This window comes from Coffea eugenioides, chromosome 2 (assembly GCF_003713205.1).
Source record: "Coffea eugenioides isolate CCC68of chromosome 2, Ceug_1.0, whole genome shotgun sequence".
NCBI lineage: Eukaryota > Viridiplantae > Streptophyta > Magnoliopsida > Gentianales > Rubiaceae > Coffea > Coffea eugenioides.
In genome coordinates this window covers 2899002-2919072 of record NC_040036.1, presented here as the reverse complement: position 1 = coordinate 2919072, position 20071 = coordinate 2899002, and the positions used below count along the sequence as shown (strand labels likewise).

The 20071-nt window shown below is 36.3% G+C and overlaps 4 protein-coding genes across 4 annotated transcripts; 1 reads left to right on the top strand and 3 right to left on the bottom strand.

The window, feature by feature from the left end:
- Nucleotides 1-1622: 1622 nt before the first annotated feature.
- Nucleotides 1623-2532, bottom strand: LOC113764136 (putative non-specific lipid-transfer protein 14). Its single transcript, XM_027308200.1, has 2 exons — nucleotides 1998-2532; nucleotides 1623-1906 (listed from the first exon to the last, which is right to left on the bottom strand). Exons 1-2 carry the CDS (start codon nucleotides 2345-2347, stop codon nucleotides 1897-1899), a joined length of 360 nt encoding a protein of 119 aa, XP_027164001.1. The 5' UTR covers nucleotides 2348-2532; the 3' UTR covers nucleotides 1623-1896.
- A 171-nt stretch (nucleotides 2533-2703) lies between these two features.
- On the bottom strand, nucleotides 2704-5897 carry LOC113764135 (RHOMBOID-like protein 2). Its single transcript, XM_027308199.1, has 5 exons — nucleotides 5319-5897; nucleotides 4202-4365; nucleotides 3844-4007; nucleotides 3387-3637; nucleotides 2704-3004 (listed from the first exon to the last, which is right to left on the bottom strand). Exons 1-5 carry the CDS (start codon nucleotides 5588-5590, stop codon nucleotides 2890-2892), a joined length of 966 nt encoding a protein of 321 aa, XP_027164000.1. The 5' UTR covers nucleotides 5591-5897; the 3' UTR covers nucleotides 2704-2889.
- A 1941-nt stretch (nucleotides 5898-7838) lies between these two features.
- LOC113761448 (60S ribosomal protein L24) lies at nucleotides 7839-9734 on the bottom strand. Its single transcript, XM_027304442.1, has 5 exons — nucleotides 9629-9734; nucleotides 8968-9043; nucleotides 8693-8794; nucleotides 8397-8545; nucleotides 7839-8293 (listed from the first exon to the last, which is right to left on the bottom strand). The coding sequence occupies exons 1-5, from the start codon at nucleotides 9637-9639 to the stop codon at nucleotides 8137-8139; spliced, it is 495 nt and encodes a 164-aa protein (XP_027160243.1). The 5' UTR covers nucleotides 9640-9734; the 3' UTR covers nucleotides 7839-8136.
- On the top strand, nucleotides 9638-18485 carry LOC113763029. The gene is made up of 7 exons (XM_027306712.1): nucleotides 9638-9653; nucleotides 13253-13329; nucleotides 14097-14750; nucleotides 15533-15621; nucleotides 16291-16390; nucleotides 17707-17910; nucleotides 18067-18485. Exons 1-6 carry the CDS (start codon nucleotides 9638-9640, stop codon nucleotides 17893-17895), a joined length of 1125 nt encoding a protein of 374 aa, XP_027162513.1. The 3' UTR covers nucleotides 17896-17910; nucleotides 18067-18485.
- Nucleotides 18486-20071: the final 1586 nt, after the last annotated feature.

Genomic DNA, 20071 nt, shown 5'->3' with positions numbered 1-20071 from the left:
CACTTTACCCAAAAGTCGTACTGTTGTGAATTACGATGAGTTGTTGTCGGCCGCAGGTAACAGTCCGGCGCTGAGAAAGACATGCATGGTCTGCTTTATAGGTGGAAATTATATTCCGGTCCCTTGTGGTCTTCTGCGATTGAAGTCTTCGGTAAATTCATAGCATTAGGAAAGAAGCAAGCATGCTTGCCTTCAATTTCCCGAATTGAGTCACGGGCCATACAAGACCAAGCCTACTTGTCTGAAAGAGAATAAACCTTGACAAGCCCTCTGCTTTCCTATTCGCATGGTCTGCCTTTTTTGGGTAATATCGGTAATTTACCTGAATGGATGCTACGCGAGAAATAATATACAGTTGCAGGTTATCAAGTTTACTTGTTTCGCCAAAATCATGATGCTCTTTCGTCCTCTTCAATTTCGTTGCACGAATTCAAGGAGGCAATAATATACATTTGGATGTTTCAGTGAAAGTGAAAAGATAAAAATTATTATGTCTTTGCTTGCTTACCCGTGGAAAAGGTGGCTGGTAGACATGTGCCTGCATACTTCGAAAAATCAATCATTACCCACTTGAACCAACGCTGCTCTCGTCTCGTTTGGTACACAGAAATACCCAAAATGGAAAGGTTTTTTCACCCAAAATGATTACCGCGAATAGTAGGAAAGAAAATTATTGTTCCAAAGTTTGATAGACAAGTTAGAATTGAATGTTCACTGTTTAGTATAATCAAAATATTTAAATGTTAGAATAGAATATGCGGGACACAAATTTGACTTAATTGCCCTTAATTTATTTTTTGACATAATATGTGTTATTATTTTTTATTTTATTTGTTCTACAATAGCATTTATCTATTTATATGAAATTTTGATATTTTTACTCCAAAAAAAGAGAATTAATATCAAAATTCCTCAGTTATAATACTTGATTCCTTCTAATATATAGATTTTTAAGTTAAAATTGCATTTGTTAGCAATATAATTAGCAATGCAAAATATAAATTACATGAAGCGGAACAATTATAATTTTTTTATAATCTATTTTCAATTTTGATGTGAGATTCAAAAAAAATTTTTGACGCAATTGTTCAAAAGTCAATGAATAAAATACACCTTTGTCTCCTAATATATAAAAAAAAACAATTATTTTAAATAAGAAAAATCAATTATTATGAAAAATTACGTTCAAAAATTAATTGAGCTCACAAATAGCCTAAGAAATGGTGATGCAGTACATAAATTTATGACTATAAATTTGACATGCTATTATTTAGACATTCTAGGGTGAAATTAGAAAAAGTTCTCTAGAGATTTTTCTGATGAAGGGGATATCAAGGGGGGGAAAAAAGTCAGAATGCACGTTTCAGAGGAAAGAACTTTCTCTTATTTAAATGAACTGCGTTAAACATAGAAATGAAATGGACAAGTCAGAAAAAAAAAAATTTCTTTTCTTTCCAACCCGCTCTTAACTCACTCTTAATGCGGGGTCAAAGTAAATCCAACAGAAATATACAGCTCGTGCGTATGGTCATTAGTTAAATGTCGAATTGTACCGTCGTCGAAATTCAGGCTTTTCCTGGCAATTGGTTTTGTTCAATCACCTTACAACATAGCGTATTAGTCCTGAAATTAGCGTCACGGGGTCCCGCTTCGCACAACACGGCCGTCTAAAAGTAGCGAATGGTACTAAAATACTTTCTTGATTTTCTAGCAGTATAGGTCTTATTCACACCACATATCTTCTTCGATATAAAAAGCGAAAGAAAAAGAAAACAGCAGTACTTTATTTGCATCTACTTCTGGATTGTAATCTGCAACTCATCCAAGCTCTCCTGCTTCTCGCGTCATATGATTACTGATTTAGACAATTTTGTTGCCATCAAAAAATCAACCTGATCATGAGATGCTGCAATAAATAATAGGCAAAGTAAGTATTAGGATTCCTGAGAAATGGATGCTATGGTAGAAGCTGACGAGAGCGAGAGAGAGAGAGTTACTATTCACAGTCGGTGTTGGGATCAATGGTGAAGCCAAGAGAAACACCACAGAAGCCAGGAAGAGTAGCAATAGCAGTGGCGTTTGGGTTGTAATTGGTAATGAGCTCCATTAAGCATTTACACACAACCTGGCGACTCTGGGAAGAGTCGGTTCCAAGATTATTGAGGGTGGTGATGGCAACACAGCATGGAGATAGAGGAAGTGGATCCGGGGCACCATTTATGATGAAGCTAGAACAAGCAGATAGAAGAGCTGTCACGGTGCTGCAATCTACAGCCTCTCCCACGATTGCAGAATGTACAAACGATATGATGACCACTATAGTCATCACTAAGACCATCTTCACCATGTTCCCTCCCCTACTGTTCTTGAAAATTTCCTCCCCTCCACTATTGCATGGCGCGTCTTATAAAGTTATAATTCCAGCATGGCTGAGTTGGGTTGGCCATGTTAAAAGTGTGCCTCTCTCATCAAGGCTGCATGACTGGTAGTAACTACCATAAACAGCCGGCATCATCGTCCATGAAAAAGGCTGTAACGATGAAGTAAACTGATGCCAAACAACAATTGGGAGTTTTAGGTAAACGTTGTAAAGTATGAAGTACTATCAAAAAAATAGGCAATGAATTCATCTCGAACATGAACGTCATGCAACAATAACGAGAATCTACTTTTATTGCGTGCATGTACACAACAATATTAAAATAAAAAAAAAAAAATAGAAAACCTCGATTCGTATAATAGCCCAGACGAAAAAAGTTTGAAGCTGTAAATGGTACCACAAAGAAAGTGGCGAGTCTACTGCCTACAAATTATTTACCAAGCTATCATTTACACCTGACAAACTCTAAGTTAGAAGACCAAATAAGAAACCCAAATTCTCGAAGCTAATTACTCCCCATCACACTTCCATTTAGAGGTGGGAACGCAAGTCAGGTAGCGACACCAATGACAATGTTCATATCCATTCTTTCCTCGAAATAGCATTACAAGTCCGACAGTCAACCTGCAAGCATCAACCAAATAGAATTTAGAATGTCATTGCACTGAATCAAAATGTGTGAACTCCAATACTGAATGTCCTCCCAAATTTCAGTCTATGATAGCACTAGTCCAATGACAAAAAATATATATATATATATATATATTCAATGCTTGAAGAAAGGTAACCTGCTATCCATGGACAATAATTTCAAGGTACAGCCAAACAGCCTAACCAAATGTACCCAGCAGAAAAATAAAGGCAGCTCACACGTAATACATACAGAAAGCATACTTGACCCCAGAAAAATGACAGAATTTGTTCTCTCTAGTAGCTAAACAATGAATTAAAGAACATAAACAACACAGGTAAGATTCACAACAATTCATTTGACGAGCAGACTCACCCTGCAATCAGCAAAACCAGAGAAACCAACCACAGCACGTATTGGTAAGCCTTGTATTTGGATTTAACACGAACATCAGCCGGTAAATTACGCCGCTCTACCCAACCAAGCTGAGGACGAGGCAGCAGGACAAAACCAAGGAGAAACCCAGTCAAGAATCCACCAATATGAGCAAAATTGTCAACATGCGGCAAAATCCCAACAGCTAGATTAATGATAACAATCACCAATATGGTCAACAGCGCCGCAACCTAGATATTGAAAGGGTGGAAAAAAAAGGCTGAAATTAGAAGGATAAAAAGAGTGTCATATCATCAGTAAACTGTCCCAATTGCAAAGCCTTTCAAATGTTCCCATACATAACAGCACAAACAACCAGTATTTGGAAAGTTGTCAATAATAGTGGCCTGATAGCATGTTCAACAACCTAACATGCAAGAGAAAAACTCATACCCACCTTATGCGTGTAAATATTCCAGTTTGTGATTAGTTCTGAAAGCATAGCACCAAGAAGTCCAAAAAGAGCACCAGAAGCACCAACAGAAATGCTACGTTGAATAAATAAGGAGGAAAGTATGCTCCCTCCAAATCCTGACAACAAGTAGATAGCTCCAATCCTCACTGCCAGATCAAAATTTAAATCGATGTTAGCATGAAAACGGATTGAAAAATGTCTTCTTGAAAAAAGAACTATTAAATTAAACACAAGCAATGAACCATATCTAAAGCTGCATCTTGTTCCCTTAAAATTCATGCATAGGAGGAAGGTAGTAGAATTTAGACTAACTGAAGAAACAGGTCGGAGCATGACATACCAAAGCCACACTGCTGCTCCAGGCGAATGCCAACAAGTGCAATGCACAACACATTTGAAACAAGATGAATAATGCCAGCATGCAACCAGATAGATGAGATAAGCCTCCATCCTTGGTGTTGATGAACAATTTTAGTCCACTGTAGACCGCCCATCTTCTCTAGACTAAATCGAAAGGTATTATGTCAGGAAAGGAGCAATACATATTTTGGTTAACCTTGGCCTCCCATTAGAAAAGAAAAATTCCTATCAATGACTGGCTTATCCTAATGGGAACCCATCTGAATTACGAAATCCTCTAGTAGTCTCTTGAACCACCAATGAGGGAGAACTGACCACAAAAGCTAAAAAGAAAAGGAGATCAAAGACCTTATATTGGTCAGTGACCATTTGACCACAACTCCAAATCTGAAAAGATACATAACATTCAGATAACTATCACTTGACCGTAAGCAAAGTAAAAGTTATTTGCAGCATGCTCCGAGAAACACAAGGCAGACCATGCATTATTGAAGAAACCACCAAGGACAAAAGCTAGCTGACTGTCTAAAAGGGGATTCTCACTTTACCCAGACAAAAAAAAAAAGGAAACCTCTCCCCCGGCCTAAGAAGCAGTTACTTTCATAATAATCTACCCATCCGTAAGTATGTTTAATTTTGTTAATGCAGATACAGATATAGCAACAATTACAGTAGGAGACAACCACACATGACCTTTAAATTCTTATTGAAGTACGTAATTCATCCTTCGGAATTCATCCTCCGTATATTTGTCCTAAAACTTTCAAAAAATTTTCCTACAAATTTCAAGTTCCAAAGAGGCACTAAACCCAAGAAAAAGAAAAAAAAACAATAGAAAATCAGTACTGATTAAGCAAAGAAACAAGCCTACTTTCTGGTAAAGCACAAAACTTTGGAGGATTTCCGATGACAAAATAATTGACACAATAGAAATTCATTGAGTTTCAATCAGAAGCACATAATCATGCTTCCAAACATGAAAGATCACATTTTTAGACCACAAAAAGTATATCCTCAATTCCATAACTAAGAAGCGAGACAAAAAATTCAAACCTTTTAGTAATAGTAACAGAAAATAAAAACTAGAGGAAGCTTACGTGGAAGCAGAAGGCCCTAAAAGGGGATTTTCGGACAGAGGCTGAAAAGAGAACCTCCCCAGGAACCTCGCCACACACTTGTTACCGGGCCCAATATGCTTGGGGCAATTGTTGACGTACATCTCCATCACAAACACAGCAATATTGGCTACAATAAAAACTGGAATCAGCCAGGATATCCATTGAGCATCTCTTTCTTCTGCATGAATTGCATAGTTCGCTCCTCCTCCCCTGTTTTTTCCCGCCCCATTTTCTATATCTTCACCCGCCATGTTTCTATACCTTCGAACTCTCTTTCAAGAAAATTGAACGAGTACTTGTCTAGTTCTCGGTCTTTAAAAAGGGGAGCAGTTTAGGATTTGGATGGAGTTATTGGGTTGCGTCATGAATGGAGGCTTCGGAGAACGTGGCTAGTGTGCTGCGAGTTATGAGAGAGAAACAGGGGAGTCGGTGGTCGTTACGCGAAGAGAAAACACCTGGGCGAATTTGGGATCTGGCGTGGTCGGTTCAAGGATTGCACCAAAAACTGTCGCTTGATCTGGTGACACGTGTTTGGACTTTAAGAACGGTGGTGAGGTGGCAGATGGTGGTTGGGTTGTGACGAGGTGAAAGGACTAGGAGGTGGGGTTCGTAGAGTAGATGATGAGGAGTGAGAGTTAGAGAAGTGGGGGGGGTGGGGTTTGGGGTTTCCATTTTGCAGTGGCGGTTATTTTTAACCGACAGGGAGTGCTGGATTGGGGTGAAGGCTCAAGAAGGAGAATGGACGGACCCATTGATTACACCAAAACCGTTTCCTAAAATCGATCAGTTTCCTAAGATGAAAGATCCTCTGTCAGCTAAAAAGTGAGATCAAGGAAAAGCCTGATTGCTTTTTCTGTTAAAGGAAAAAAAAAAAAGAAATGGGAAAGTAGTCGTATCACAAAATTTTTGCAGTATTATGTTTATGTCACAAAAAAGGGGTAAAAAAAAAAAAAAGGGCTAATCAAAATTTATGTTCAGAATCGAACATTAGATTGTGACTGGGAGTTTTTGTTTTCTTAACCAGAGTATTTAATTGGTATTCTACTTACGTGTTTAGTCCTTCCTACCGTTTAAAAACAATAATGTAATTAAGATTTAGAGAAAATGTTACGTGCAATAAAAATTAGAGAAGAGGTTATATTCACTTTGATTTAAGGAACTAGTAGCTGAAAGTTGCACTAATGTAATTACTAAAAGCACTGTCACTGACTGGCATGGAATTCAGCGTAAGTATTACTTCTTGCTAAAGCTTTGGGCCAATTTAGAAAGACTCGAAGTTCATTAACTTTTTCGTTACTTGCTCTCTATCTTCTATTCCTTTTTTTTTTTCTGGGAAAAAATTCTTTAATCTTTTTTAATCCTTTGTGCGCAAGTTCTGATCATATTCAGTGACATTTACATTTAAACAAACAATGTGGTTGGAAGATGATTTAATCCGCAATAAGCAAAAAAAAAAGCCTAATTACTTTAGTCCGGATCAATTATGCGACAAGTTTAATAGTTAATCATTGACCAATGAAATTGCTCTACATACATTGTGGAACCTTTTTATTCCAGAAAAAAAATATGACCCAGAACAAGATTGCGAGGCCTTGCTTGTTTAATTGGCAACAATACATTACCTCAGTCAAAGGTCGACTGCTAAATTTGCTAAGTAATTAGTTCCAAGTGAGATAAAATTTCCCGTTTCAAATCTTTCGATAACTCCAGACCCCACCCTACTAGCTGCTCCACATATTTCTTTTTCCTGCGGCTTCCCCTTTGACATAATGGAGGTATGAAATTCTAGCGAAGCCAGATCAAACTGTCAAGAACCTCAATGAACATTTCTGAACTTGTCCCGTGTAAATGGAGATAGAGAGGTTTCAGAGCATGGAAATGCATTATAACGTTATAACACCCCACCTAAAGATACTTGTTAAGAAGAAAACTAAAATTTGCGAAGGTGACATCAGTGTTTATCAATACATGGTTCACTGGAACTAGATTACTAAAACAATGAAGATTATACGTACGCGCATGTATCGTAGTATAATAGTGTCGTTTGGTGACATGACAAACCTTTCAACAAAGTTGAGCCCACAGCACACCTCTGAAAGACTGAAACATTTCACAGATTAACCGCAACGTTTAATCTAAAACAAAGCAGCGTGGAAACCCAAGGAATATCGTTCGGCAAATCGAGCAGTCTAAACTACTCGCTGGAATAATTGGATGCAGTGAGACCAACCCTGAAAATCTAAACAATGGGGTTTTGACAAGTAAAAACTGGCCAGACACGCGTTACCAATAACCACCAGAAGAGTGGGGCTCAGGACGGGCGTATTGGATAAGGAGATTAGTTAGGAAACAGATGACAGTTTATTTGACAGCAGAAGTAAAACATTTTGTACGCTGCTAATGGTAAGAAGTAAAACATTTTAGCTCGAATTTGTGCATCAAACTTTCGAAGATTTCCAACAACACACGCATAAGACCCATTATAATCGATGTCTGTCAAATTCCAGAAGTTGTGGACCTCTAAAACAAAAAACACAAGTAAAATTTTCTTTCAACAGGAGAAACATAGACGTTATAAAATTAAAAATTGCAGGTCGAATGGATCCCCTACCATGATCTACTAGTAAACCACCTAACAAAATGGTTTAAACAAAAATAAATGCTGCTCATCAAAATGAATCAAAAAACAGACAGCCAACCAAAACCCGCAAGGACACAATTATTAACCTAACAAAACCTCGGTAGATTTCAAACTTACATCAACTTTTATATCAGAAAGTCAAACACTAAACAACCTTCAGCGCTTGCCACCGCCGCCACCAAGTTTGGGACCTTTTGCTCCTCCGCTCTTGGGTACATTGCCCCTGCCTTGGCTCTTCTGTGTCTTAGCCATCACCTCAGCTTTCTTAGCTTTCTTCTCATCCTTGGTTTTCTTTATTCTTTCTTTGATTTCACTGCAGATAACAGAACCAAGTCACTTTTATGGTATTGCAAAAGGTTAAATTTTAAGTAGAAGGATCAGCAGTCCCAAGTTCTATAATTAAAGAAAAAGAATACCGGAGAGCTGCCTCCCTTGCAGCATCACGAACTTCAGGTTTTTCAGTTCTTTTCTTCTGAATGACTTCCAAAGTAGCTCCCACAATAGACCTAGAGTAAGGTTTCTTAGTTGTACGACGTCTCTTCTTGACAGCTTCTTGGGCCATGTCCTATGAGAGCACGAATTATACACATCAAAGCCATCCAACTTCAACAACAAATGCTTTTGAGAAGCATGTTTTCCTGTATTAAACTTTATAATAAGAGACATTTGTGCACACTGATCTACCCACATGCAGGAAGAGAAAGTATAATACCTTCTTGTGTTGCTTCCTATACATGGCTGTCCAAGTGAGCTTTGAAGGCTTCAACCTATTGTGGAAGTACCTCTTACATTTGGAATTGGCGAAAAGGAAAACCTAGTATCGGAACCAGAATTTTAGCTTCCCAGAGGTCAAACACATGATATATCTATCAGTATGCAGTAGAAAATGCCAACATTGAACAACGGCCACCATCCTGCTTGCTCAAAACTAATTCAAGGGGCAAACACCATGAGAAATGAAAACATCAAAATGATCATTATCTCTACCTGGGAGTCAGAGCGAACAAATCTGATACCCTTACCAGGGTATATCTTGGCTCCACTAAAGCGACAAAGTTCAGTTCTGTAATTGCAAAATTAATTAGGTTATTACAAAGATCTCTTGATAGCATAAGCAACCTGTTACATTACACAATTCCAAAACAGTAGCTCAGAGATGACGACGCTAACCAACGGGCCTACCGAGAAATTTCCATTTTCTTACTCTAATTCGATTCATCTAAAGCAGCAATCCATCAAAAATTATAGGCCAACCGGTGACAAGATCCAAATAGGACCAGAAACCCAACAAATACACGATATTGAACCTAATTTGAAGATCCACGTGGAAACCCTGAAGCTTCTGTTCTTCTTAATACATTCTTCATTTTCTTCCCACAAATGCCAATATAGAGATTCCATAAAACACTAAAACCTAAAATTGTCCCTAAAATCTTAGCTCATAATCAAACAGAGTTCCTGCTAATTGTCAAAAGCTACCAATCGGTACCAGCAGATACCAACAATAAACATCAAGAAACGAGCTGTTTCAGAATGATGTAACAACCACGGGAAAAAAGGACAAAGAACCAAATTAATATAAAAGCAATCTAAGCACTAAAAACGTGAAAAAAAAAAAAGGAGCGAAGGAAATTCGGGAAGAACATACTTGAGAACCATGGCGGACGGCGCAAGTCTGAAACCGGTAGAAACCCTAGCCCTGAACCCGCGAACAACTTTTGTTTTTATCGTATGCGAATTTCGCACGCCATATACGTGTCAATTTTATGGATACGTCATCCGCCTCAATTTTTTTTTTCTCTTGTTTGGCAAATTTACCCCTTTAGTTTGAATAATCACGTTAACGAAACCTCTCAATATTTTTATTTATTTTTTTTTTTTTTGGGATAAGTAGAGAAGTTAGTCCACGCCTGCGCCGAAGACAAGCAATTTATAGAAACCATTCTAAACATTTTTCTTGACCTTAGAATGGATTTAGCTCTTCTATTCTTAAATTTTTCTTTGCCCAAAAACACAAAATATTGAAAGTCAAAAATGATTATCATTGTTTCTAAAAGTGTAATTTGTAAACTGAAATAATATGTCATCAACCCAAGTTGAGTTTTTTTTTTTTTTTTTATATTAACCTTTATTTATACCAAAAACAGGTACAAGAGATTTAGAGATTCCTAGCCCCTATTCAAGCACTAATCTAAAAGACGGGACTTGAACGACGTCCATAGCAATGCACCCCCGAACCTCTCTTGGTAGGAGCTACGGTGAATCAAAAACCTTACTCGGACAACCTTGCAAAGCAGCTAACCTATCTGCAACCCCATTTGCCTCCCGGAATATGTGCCTAAACGACACAGCAACCTGATCCAACAGGCGGCGAATCCGCCGTAGCACACTGCAATACAACCAACCTCCCAGTACTATATTCCCAAGTTGAGTTATTTGCTCATGAAGTCATTATAGCACTATATTCCTATTTTCTTAAAATAGTAAGGGTTTAAGATCAATGGTACAGTATTACGTGTAATTTATTTAATAGGGAAGAAGTGAGATTTAAAAAATAATGAGGGAAAAGTGAAATTTGAACTGGGGACCTTTAAACCTTAAGCTCTCACCTTTAATCAATAGACCAAATCTTTCTTAGCATGAATTTTTCTATTTAACTATTGATATGAAAATTAATAATAGAATAATGAAGTTTCAACTTTATCCACTAAACCGATGTCTTCTTAGCATTGATATTAATATTAATGATAGTGACGATATCACACGTGATATTAATAAGAAGCCGGGGAAGCTAATTATAATAAATGAGTTAATAGTGGATATGATGTCTTGAAATAGTGAGATCAATATAAATAAGTTTTGAACAAGATTATAATCGACGCACACAAATTGTGGGAACAATAACCACATATAATAATATAAATACCACTAACACATAGTGAAAAAGGCCCAAAAAACACTTAGTGAAAAGAATACATATATTTACCAACAAAATCTAACCTACCTACCAATGGCAGTTGCACTTGATATAGTTATGTACATTTTAAGCATTTGAGAAAGGTACTTCCACATTTCATTATACAAGTTTGAACAAAACATGAATCGGAATTGCGAGAGCTTATAAAAAACACTTCTAATATAAGTATTTTTAAATTATGAAAAATTATATTATTTAAATTACAAAAAATTAATTATCAAATATTTTTCAATAAATGCACCGCAACTCCAAATGAGATCCAGAAGCCGTGCGCCACATTTGGTAGTTTGTTGGTGGAGTAGAAAGGGCTTCTTCTGTAAAATAAATACTCACAAGGCCGATGGGCTTTCTGGGCCACCGACCGTTCATGGTTCCATCATGTGCTAGGGGCCGGACTGACTGACTGATTACTACCAGTGTCAGCGTCTTCCGCCGAAAACAATACTCCAGGACAACTTTTGCTGCTTATAAAGCGGGCCTAAGGGCAGTTAAAAGTTCACTTGGGACGCGGTCACCTTTCGTATCCTTCCAGAAAGCCATTTCCGTTCAAACTTTTGGTCACTTCCTTTTTGCTGAAAAGGAAAACATATTACATTACCCCTTGTCAGTTGTCGGTTGTCAGTTGTCACTGCACTCAAAGAAAAACTAGTATTGCAACCCGTGTTATGCACGAATTTACATTTAACATAATAATAATAATCTATATCTATATAAATTTAAGAAGGAGTTTTCAACAATAAATTTACACACACCTTCTCACTCCCAATTCCATTTTTCTAACATTTTTACATTTAATTTAGTCCATAAAATACATTCATCTCAACTCCCACTGAATGTACTACCGATATTTAGTTACTTTTCGAAATCATTTCATCATGTAACATTATTCTTTACAATTGAAATAACTCATTAATATGTGCATGTTCAGCACCATTTTAAGTCATTAGTATGCATGTCTTTCAAATCACCACCACGGTTCCGTCTTTGAACTCAGCACGTTTCTCATTGGCATGCATCAAATACAAATTTCACTCCAATTAAGACTCCCCAAGATCATAATAGGAGATGTTCTCGTCTTTGAATTCAACACGCTTTAATTGGCTTGCATCAAATACGAATTTCACTCCAATTAAAACTTTTCTAAAACCATAATAAGAGATAAAAACATAGCATCCTTCAACCACAACAGTTCATTGTTTCGACAAAAAAAGAAAAGGACAAAAACCCCAGTATTTCATCGGTATCTATCATCTCTTCCCATGCTTATCACATCTATTCATTTCTCATAATACTTCATCGACATCTATCATCTCTTCTCATTGCTGCTTGCCCCGTATGTTCATTCGTACTTTTCGTAAACAAAAATAAGAATCTATCATCTCTTTCAACTTTCTTACAGTATCCATCTTGGCCATCTACTTAATTTCATTATGAAATATACCCCTTACAAGGTTAAATAATTTCGAATACTTGCTTACATTCAAAGCATTAATATAGACAATATGTTCTATGAGTTATGCGAAAATTGTGGACAACCATATCGATCTCATTTTGCAAAAATGGTTTGTATCAATTGTAATAACGTAGTGCACACTATTGTTAGGTAATTATTGTCATATAAAGGCCTTGTTTGGCAGACAAATTTTTTGTCAAATTTGTCTGCTACAAGTTTTTTAAAAACTTTAACTACAGTAACCTCAAAAAACTTTTCAAAATTTTTAAACTATACACTTCAAAATATTCAAAAAAAAACACACTTCAAAATTTTTTTAAAAAAACTTCTACAGTAAAGTTTTAGACAAATACCCAAAAAACTCACTTGTCAAACTGGGCCTTTAATTTTAATATAATATTCTGTATCGTACATCACATTTTCTTCTTAACAAATACAATGTGAACATAGAAGTTAGAGATTTTTTTGTCAAATTTGTCTGCTACAAGTTTTTTAAAAACTTTAACTACAGTAACCTCAAAAAACTTTTCAAAATTTTTAAACTATACACTTCAAAATATTCAAAAAAAAACACACTTCAAAATTTTTTTAAAAAAACTTCTACAGTAAAGTTTTAGACAAATACCCAAAAAACTCACTTGTCAAACTGGGCCTTTAATTTTAATATAATATTCTGTATCGTACATCACATTTTCTTCTTAACAAATACAATGTGAACATAGAAGTTAGAGATTCAAGTGATAACTTATATCTCGATTTTCAAGACAGACATACAAAATTCATATTTCGTTGTGATGCTTTTTACTTTAGAGATTTAAAAATGAAGGTATAAATTATTATAGTAATAATCTCTAATCGCATAGCTTCCATTATTGCTGCTAAAAAGCGTCGACTAACAGGCAAACGCCGCAAGTGTCAGGTAAATCTTTACTTGGAAATTTACACTTCTTTTCAAAATATTTCGTTCTGCAGTTTTTGATGTGCTTTTCTTCGGAACTGTAATCGGTTTCTATTATCTGGGCGGGCCAAAGGATAAATAAATAGATAAATGAAGAAAGAAAGAAAGAAAAAGAGTGAAAAATGGACAATGGGTTGTCAATTTTATATGTTAATGTGTTAGACTTGATTAATTTGCGTTTGATGTATTTACTTTATGAATTTGGATTGTCTGAGCTAATTGTTAAGCATATCTTTTGGGGTTGTTGGTTATTTGATTTAATGTTCTGTTCGTTAATTTGCATGAATTGAGCTCTAAAATCGTACTTTGAATTACTATTCAGAGTTTAGATTGAAGATTTTCTGGGTTTTAAATTACTTATAGATGCGCTGTTCATTTTTGGTGGAGATTGAAGTTAGCGTTAAACTTGAAGTTAGACAAAGTACGAGGAAGATTCTTGGTTTTTATTTTATAAACCAGGAATGCTTGTCCAAAACCGTTTAATTATTCATCTGAGTAGCTGTGTCCTAAATTCTTAGTGGTTGATAAACCAGAGAGTAGGATTCACCCGTTGGGGTAATTCTGTTCATTTCGTTTTGCTTTTTAAGTGGGCATAGGTTATCGATAAACTGTCTGATTCATGTATGTCAGTTTGAAAAACGGGGAATAAAAAGGAATCTACGACGATAAATAAATGCTATATGGAAATTTCTTTGAGTAACAGCTAGGCATGTGTCGTAATTTTACAGGGTATGTGTTTTAGCCTTCCTACATCTGAGGATCCATTCAATGATAGATACGGTGAAACTGATGCTGTGAAGAATAAGAAACGACCTCTAGATTCTAGAGTAGACAAGACACATATGGACAAGAAGCGAGCATTGTCAAGGAACATGGCTGCTAATAAAGATCATGCAAATGAAGATGCCAAAAAAGAAAAGTTATTTAAACTTGAGAAGATTGAGAACAACACAATTGCATCTGTTACAGTCTTTAAATCTGAGGGGAAGCAAGATGTGGGGAAGCCTGGAAAAACGGAGGTCCCAATGCTTCAGGCCTGTGGGAACAAAACTGATGAAGGAGGGCATGAAATTTTTCAAGATTGCCCATCAAAGTTTTTAGTTCTTTGTCTGAATACCATTCAGAATGCTCTGCAACATGAATCGGCCTTTAGCAGTGAAGATAGACCTTTCTTTGTTCACAAATGGGGAGTTGAGTTTTGGAAGTTTTATTCAAGTGGAAGGGATATAGTAGAGACCAGTGGAGCAGATTCTGATTCCGAGCAAATTGCTTGGGTGGTGTCGTGTGCTGCTGATACCATTGCAAGAAAGGAGAAGGGAGGATTGTCATTTAGCAGTCCCTTTCTTTTATTCATTGTGCCATCTCAAGAAAAGGCTGCCAAGGTTTGTGCATTCTATTTCTGAAAGAATATCATTTGTCACTTTTAAAAGCTGTAACTTTCCCCAAGTTGTGCCATTCTCATGTTGCGACTTCTTTGTAATGGTATTCTTATTGATTTGTTTTGTTTGTTTCAGCTGCCAGTCTTGATTATTTAATGTATTTTATTGTCTTTCAGGCATGAACACATGGTGTTTGTTGGTTGTGAGAGTCTTTAATTTGATGAAGCTTTAGTAGATTTAGAGTCAGATCTTAGAAATATGTGTATACAAGTTTTTTAATCAGTTAGTATCCGTCTTTTAGGAATTATTTCAAGCTTAAAGGCTGTCCATTTCAAGGAGATTTTCAGTAATTTAGGATAAGTTTTAAGGGGCTATCGAATGTCAGATTTTAGTGGCATATGATATTTTTTAATTTTCAGCTCAGACCTTGAGGGGAGAGAATTGCTAACAAGGCTTCTGTCACTCAATGGTGCTTTCCGTTTTATTTTACAGCATAATGCCTTCTATGTGTCTTTCTTCTGTCTGTACTTCTGGATCTTAACTTGGGCTTTGTTTGTGTTACCATTATAAAAAAAAAAAATTGGTTTTAGCTGGGACAAGGAGATCAAATGTTTTATCTGATATATATTGAAATTGATCTAAGCAAATAATTAATTGCACATGAACATTTGACCCCACAGAATTTATTCTTCGGCTCAAAGAATTTTTTCTTCTCTTTTGGAGATGTCTTTACCATAACCATTTTGTACGTTTTTGAATTTGACTATGTTTCATCTGGAGTTTAGGTACGGAAAATCTGCAAGCCTTTGAAAGCTCTTGGAATACATACAGTGAGTTTGCATCCAGGTGCCTCAATAGATCATCAAATTCGAGGGTCAGTTTTTAAAATCCTCCTTCTCGTTCCTTTTGTTTTTTTCTTATCTGAATTTGGCTTAGATCAATTTAATAAACATTCTCTTGCAAATATTTTTCAAGAAAGATTCTCAACATGTAGAAAAGTGTAATAATTAGTTTTACATGCCACATTTGATACTATGTATCAATTGTTAACTAGGTATTCACAAGCTTAATCTGTAAGGAATATGATCTTTAAATTACCATGTGATTTTATGTCTTTCAAGTTGATAAAATGTATCCACACTTGTTCAGACAATTTAATTTGGATTTTGGCTGTTTTGGTTAGCAGGTCTGACTCTATGTGATCGTCAGTATTATCTCTGACTTTCAGAGGAAAATGTACTGATTAATCAGATTGGACCGACAAGTATACCTATCATTGAGCAATGCAATCTTTTGGTAGTCTATGTCCAGATTATGACTCTCTTTAATACTATCCTACAACAATCCAATGTATTGTCTTTCACAGTAGAAAGATGTATGCACTTCGTAGACAAGGCATATTCCTTGCCAACACTAGACTAGTTAGGATCATGTCCAATGTGAGGCATTGGCATTCAGTGTGTTTGTTGCAAGCCATTTCAATTACTTTTTCTCAATATACAATTGTATTCACCAATCTTATGCCATTGCATTTCTTTGATAGGTTAAAAAGTTGTGAACCAGAGTTTCTATTATCTACACCTAAGAGACTTCTAGAGCTCGTCTCCTTAAACGAGGTCGACATCAGTGGGGTTTCCTTGCTGGTAATTTTGAACATATTTTCTATTTAAAATTGGTATTTGAGTTTCTAATTGTGTTCTCCTTGCTTACTTTGTTTCATATTTTCCTGGCAATTTACATAATGAATAGAAATATCTGAAATGGCAGAAATCTTTAGTTGGTTAAGTTGTGTACAATTACTTCTAAAAGAAAATGTCTATGAGACTAGATATATGAATGTGGACATAGTTTATACATGTGGTAATAAGTACTTTGATGCGATATTGGCAGAAGAATAGTTATGGGATGTGGTAACGCCGTTCCTCTGTGCATGTCAGGGCAAAATTCTGTGGGGATTTTTACTAGATCATCCATGCTTTAAGGATAGAATGCTGGGCTATTAAATATTCTCATGCTAAAAATGCCTTGTCAAATGCCTGAGCTAAAATCGGTTTTCGGTAGAACCACAAAGAGGAGGAAATGGACAACTTGTGGAGACGGTTGGTATGTTGCATCATAAACCAGAAACTGTACTTGTAAGGCTGAGTGACGTAGCACAATGTCCTTTAGCAATGAATGAAGACCAAAAGTTACAGCTTAAGATGATGTAAAATGAAAGAGATGGCCACTTTTGGTGTTGCAAATGAATCATCTGAGCTAACTAAAAGGGTTTACATGTAGCTTATGTGAAAAAGCTTGTGGAAGTTCTGGCTTGGTTGGGCTTTTTATTTGCTTGCTTAACTTGCATGGTGGTTTACTGTCTCTCGTTCTTATGAAAACTGTTAGTTGGTAAGGTTTTCAGGCTAGTTGATGCCAAGCTATCTCAAGCTGGACCTTGTAGGCAGTTCTTTACTAATCTAATCTGGATGCACTTAAAACACATCCAATTACTTGCTGCCAAACTCATTTTGCATCAGCCTGAAACTTGGGATTACTGTATAATTGGCACGGAGAATTAGATAAGGACCGCTTTTGGATTTGAATCATATTCATCGCTTAATGCATGGGGAAGAAACTAACTCATTAAGCTTTCTGCTAACAAAAGAATTTCCCTCACTTTCGTGTGTGTTATCTGATATTTATGTGATTAACATACTTCACGTGCTTGGCGTAGAAGGTTGTTTATGGTAAATTATAATGTTGATCTGGAAATGAATATCTTAGGTGGTTTGCTGGCTCTTGAAACTACTCGGGGAAGATTTTGTGTCTGATTCTGGTTAGATATTTAAAATAATGCAAAAGGATATCTGTTCTTTTCTGTCATTTCTAAAGCTGAAATGAGCTATCGTGTATTGTAATGCTTCTTAGTTTTCTTTATTCACACACTTGTTCTGATCTATAATTTTGATAATTGGTACAGGTTATTGATGGATACGGAACTTACTCAGATAATGATTGTATTGAACTCATTAGGCAATCAATTTCTGGGTGTCCCCAGGCAGTGGTATTCAGTGAATGCTCAAGTAATTCGTCTACTCCAATTTTGCCAAACCTTTTGCAGGGTTCGGTCTGCCGGATATCTTCTGATGATTTGGAGTGTGTTAGATGACAGACTCATTGAAAGGTATGGTTCCATAGTTCTTATTTCCTTTCTATCCCAGCACCCTTTTTTTTGGTCCGATTAGTCTGATAGTGTTGATTTTAAAACTTGCTTAGATGAATGAAATATATGTCAAATGGTAAATCTTCATTTTATTATCCTTTGAACTTCTTGTGGCAGGTCAATTTTGATGTTGTTTGTCAATAAAGATAGATACACATCTTGGATTGTCTTTTCTAGACTCTTCGCCCCTCAGGAGTTCGGCCAACTCGGGCATTTCATCTGACCGGTTTCGTCATTCAGCTACAGTAAACCACCTCAGCTTGGCCTAATTACTGGCTTGACAAATGGGTCGCTGACAGTATTGAAGATGGAAATCAAATCGTCTGTTTTTCTTTTACAACGGAAGAAAATAGTTAACAATTAAAATTGAATTTCACTTGAGCGAAATTTATAACTCCATCTCCAAGCAATCCCCTGAGAGTTTTTTCCATTTTGCTTTTGGTTTGTTTGATTTGTCCTATTGTAGTCAAACATTCACAACAGGCAGGGTGCGGACAGACTCTAACCTCCAAGGAAATGAGCCAATTGTTTGCTAATTTGTTGCTGCCATCTTTGGCTGTGATCGACAAGCAACTTGTATGTCGGCTTCAAATGCATTTTAGTGGAGAGAAAGGGGGCCCAAATTAAAAAAAAAAAACGTGTTTAGAATAGGGATTTAATTCAACACGTGTGCTTGGCTATTATATGTTTGCAAAGACTTGATGTATTAGTTTTTTTTTTTTTTTTTTTCAAAGCCTAAATTAATTTGAAAATTTTATTAATATTGCATTATATAATATGGTATGTGTGAAAAATTGAAAATGTATACATGTATATAATATGGTATGTGAATTAACGGAAATTTTTTTTATGCATTCTTGAAATGACGTACCAACTCATCAAGATTTTAAAAGATTATTGATTTCCTTCCATAAACGTGAGTGAGGCTCATTGGAAATCTCAAACGTTTTTATATTTCAACTTGATTAAAACATGAAGCATGGATGGTATATAATGGCATTATACTGCCATATTACTTGCTAAGAAAGTAGTAGTAATAAACGTATTGAATACCATGACGTATAGAGAAATATTCCCATTTGAATTGTTATTTTTTGATGGAATTTTTATAGAAAAATGCTCCCAAACTGAACAAGGTATGGAATTTGTATAAAAAAAAATACACTATAGCAATTTTATACATGTTAAGTGAAAAAGATGATTTAAGAAAATACGGTCACGAAAAATATAAAATTAGTAGTATTTTTTCCAAAAGCGACTGAATACGAAAAATATAAAATTAGCAGGAAATTGCAATTCCAACATCAGCTCATACATTTGTAGTATTTACATTCAGTTGCCAACTATATGTAGCATAGGCGGTTACGTGGACCCCGCTTCTCGCATACGTGTCCTCCACATCACGTTTTGCCGAGCACCCCCAAACAAGTTTTCATCTCCCAACTCTCAAGACTCCAGAGTCTCAACAACTAGTCACTACCATCACAATCAAATTGAAAGTTTGAAACAGCCACCGAAAAAATTGGAAAAAAAAAAAAAAAAAACACCGCATCGGTCAACGATTAAATCATATCCGTACAGCTTTAATTAAACATCGCTGTCACGATTTCCCGTGATTACTCATTCCTTCATCATTGTTTAATTAAATCAGCAGAAAAGCATTTTTCCGCCGAGACGCCGACGCCACGACGGAACGGTTCCCATGGACCTGCCCAGGACTCGGGTGGGACGATCCACCTCACTTCGTGACCCTTCCGACACTCGATTCACTGACTCCGATAAAATTGAAGGCGCTGGTAGCTGGGAAGCCCTTGAATGGACTAAAATTGAGGTAAATTCAATTTTCTTTCACCTGCCTCCTTTATCATTCTCCCTGTTAGGGTTTCGTTTATGATTTGGAATTCATATTTTGTATGTTTTCCTGCAAATTGCAGCCTGTTTCGAGGTCGGTTCCACAAGGACTGCAAGGTTTCTTGCTCGAAGCTGAACGTGTTATCGTAGAGGTAAGTGATAAGTTTGTGTGCCTCTATGTTAGTCGCGTTCTCCAAGCCACAACTCTCTGCGTGTGCGTGTACGTGTGTGTCTTTTAGTTTCGTTGTATTTTTTTTTCACATTTGCTTGC

Coding starts and splice junctions, on each gene's coding strand:
- LOC113764136 (XM_027308200.1), bottom strand. CDS start 2,347: ATGGTGAAGATGGTCTTAGTGATGACTATAGTGGTCATCATATCGTTT.
- LOC113764135 (XM_027308199.1), bottom strand. CDS start 5,590: ATGGCGGGTGAAGATATAGAAAATGGGGCGGGAAAAAACAGGGGAGGA. Junction 4,366..5,318: donor TTAGGGCCTTCTGCTTCCAC/GTAAGCTTCCTC, acceptor CTTTCGATTTAG/TCTAGAGAAGATGGGCGGTC. Junction 3,638..3,843: donor GGAATATTTACACGCATAAG/GTGGGTATGAGT, acceptor TTCAATATCTAG/GTTGCGGCGCTGTTGACCAT.
- LOC113763029 (XM_027306712.1), top strand. Junction 14,751..15,532: donor CTCAAGAAAAGGCTGCCAAG/GTTTGTGCATTC, acceptor TCTGGAGTTTAG/GTACGGAAAATCTGCAAGCC. Junction 16,391..17,706: donor TCAGTGGGGTTTCCTTGCTG/GTAATTTTGAAC, acceptor TAATTGGTACAG/GTTATTGATGGATACGGAAC.
- LOC113761448 (XM_027304442.1), bottom strand. Junction 8,795..8,967: donor TTGTTCGCTCTGACTCCCAG/GTAGAGATAATG, acceptor TTCCGATACTAG/GTTTTCCTTTTCGCCAATTC. Junction 8,294..8,396: donor GCAAGGGAGGCAGCTCTCCG/GTATTCTTTTTC, acceptor TGTTATCTGCAG/TGAAATCAAAGAAAGAATAA.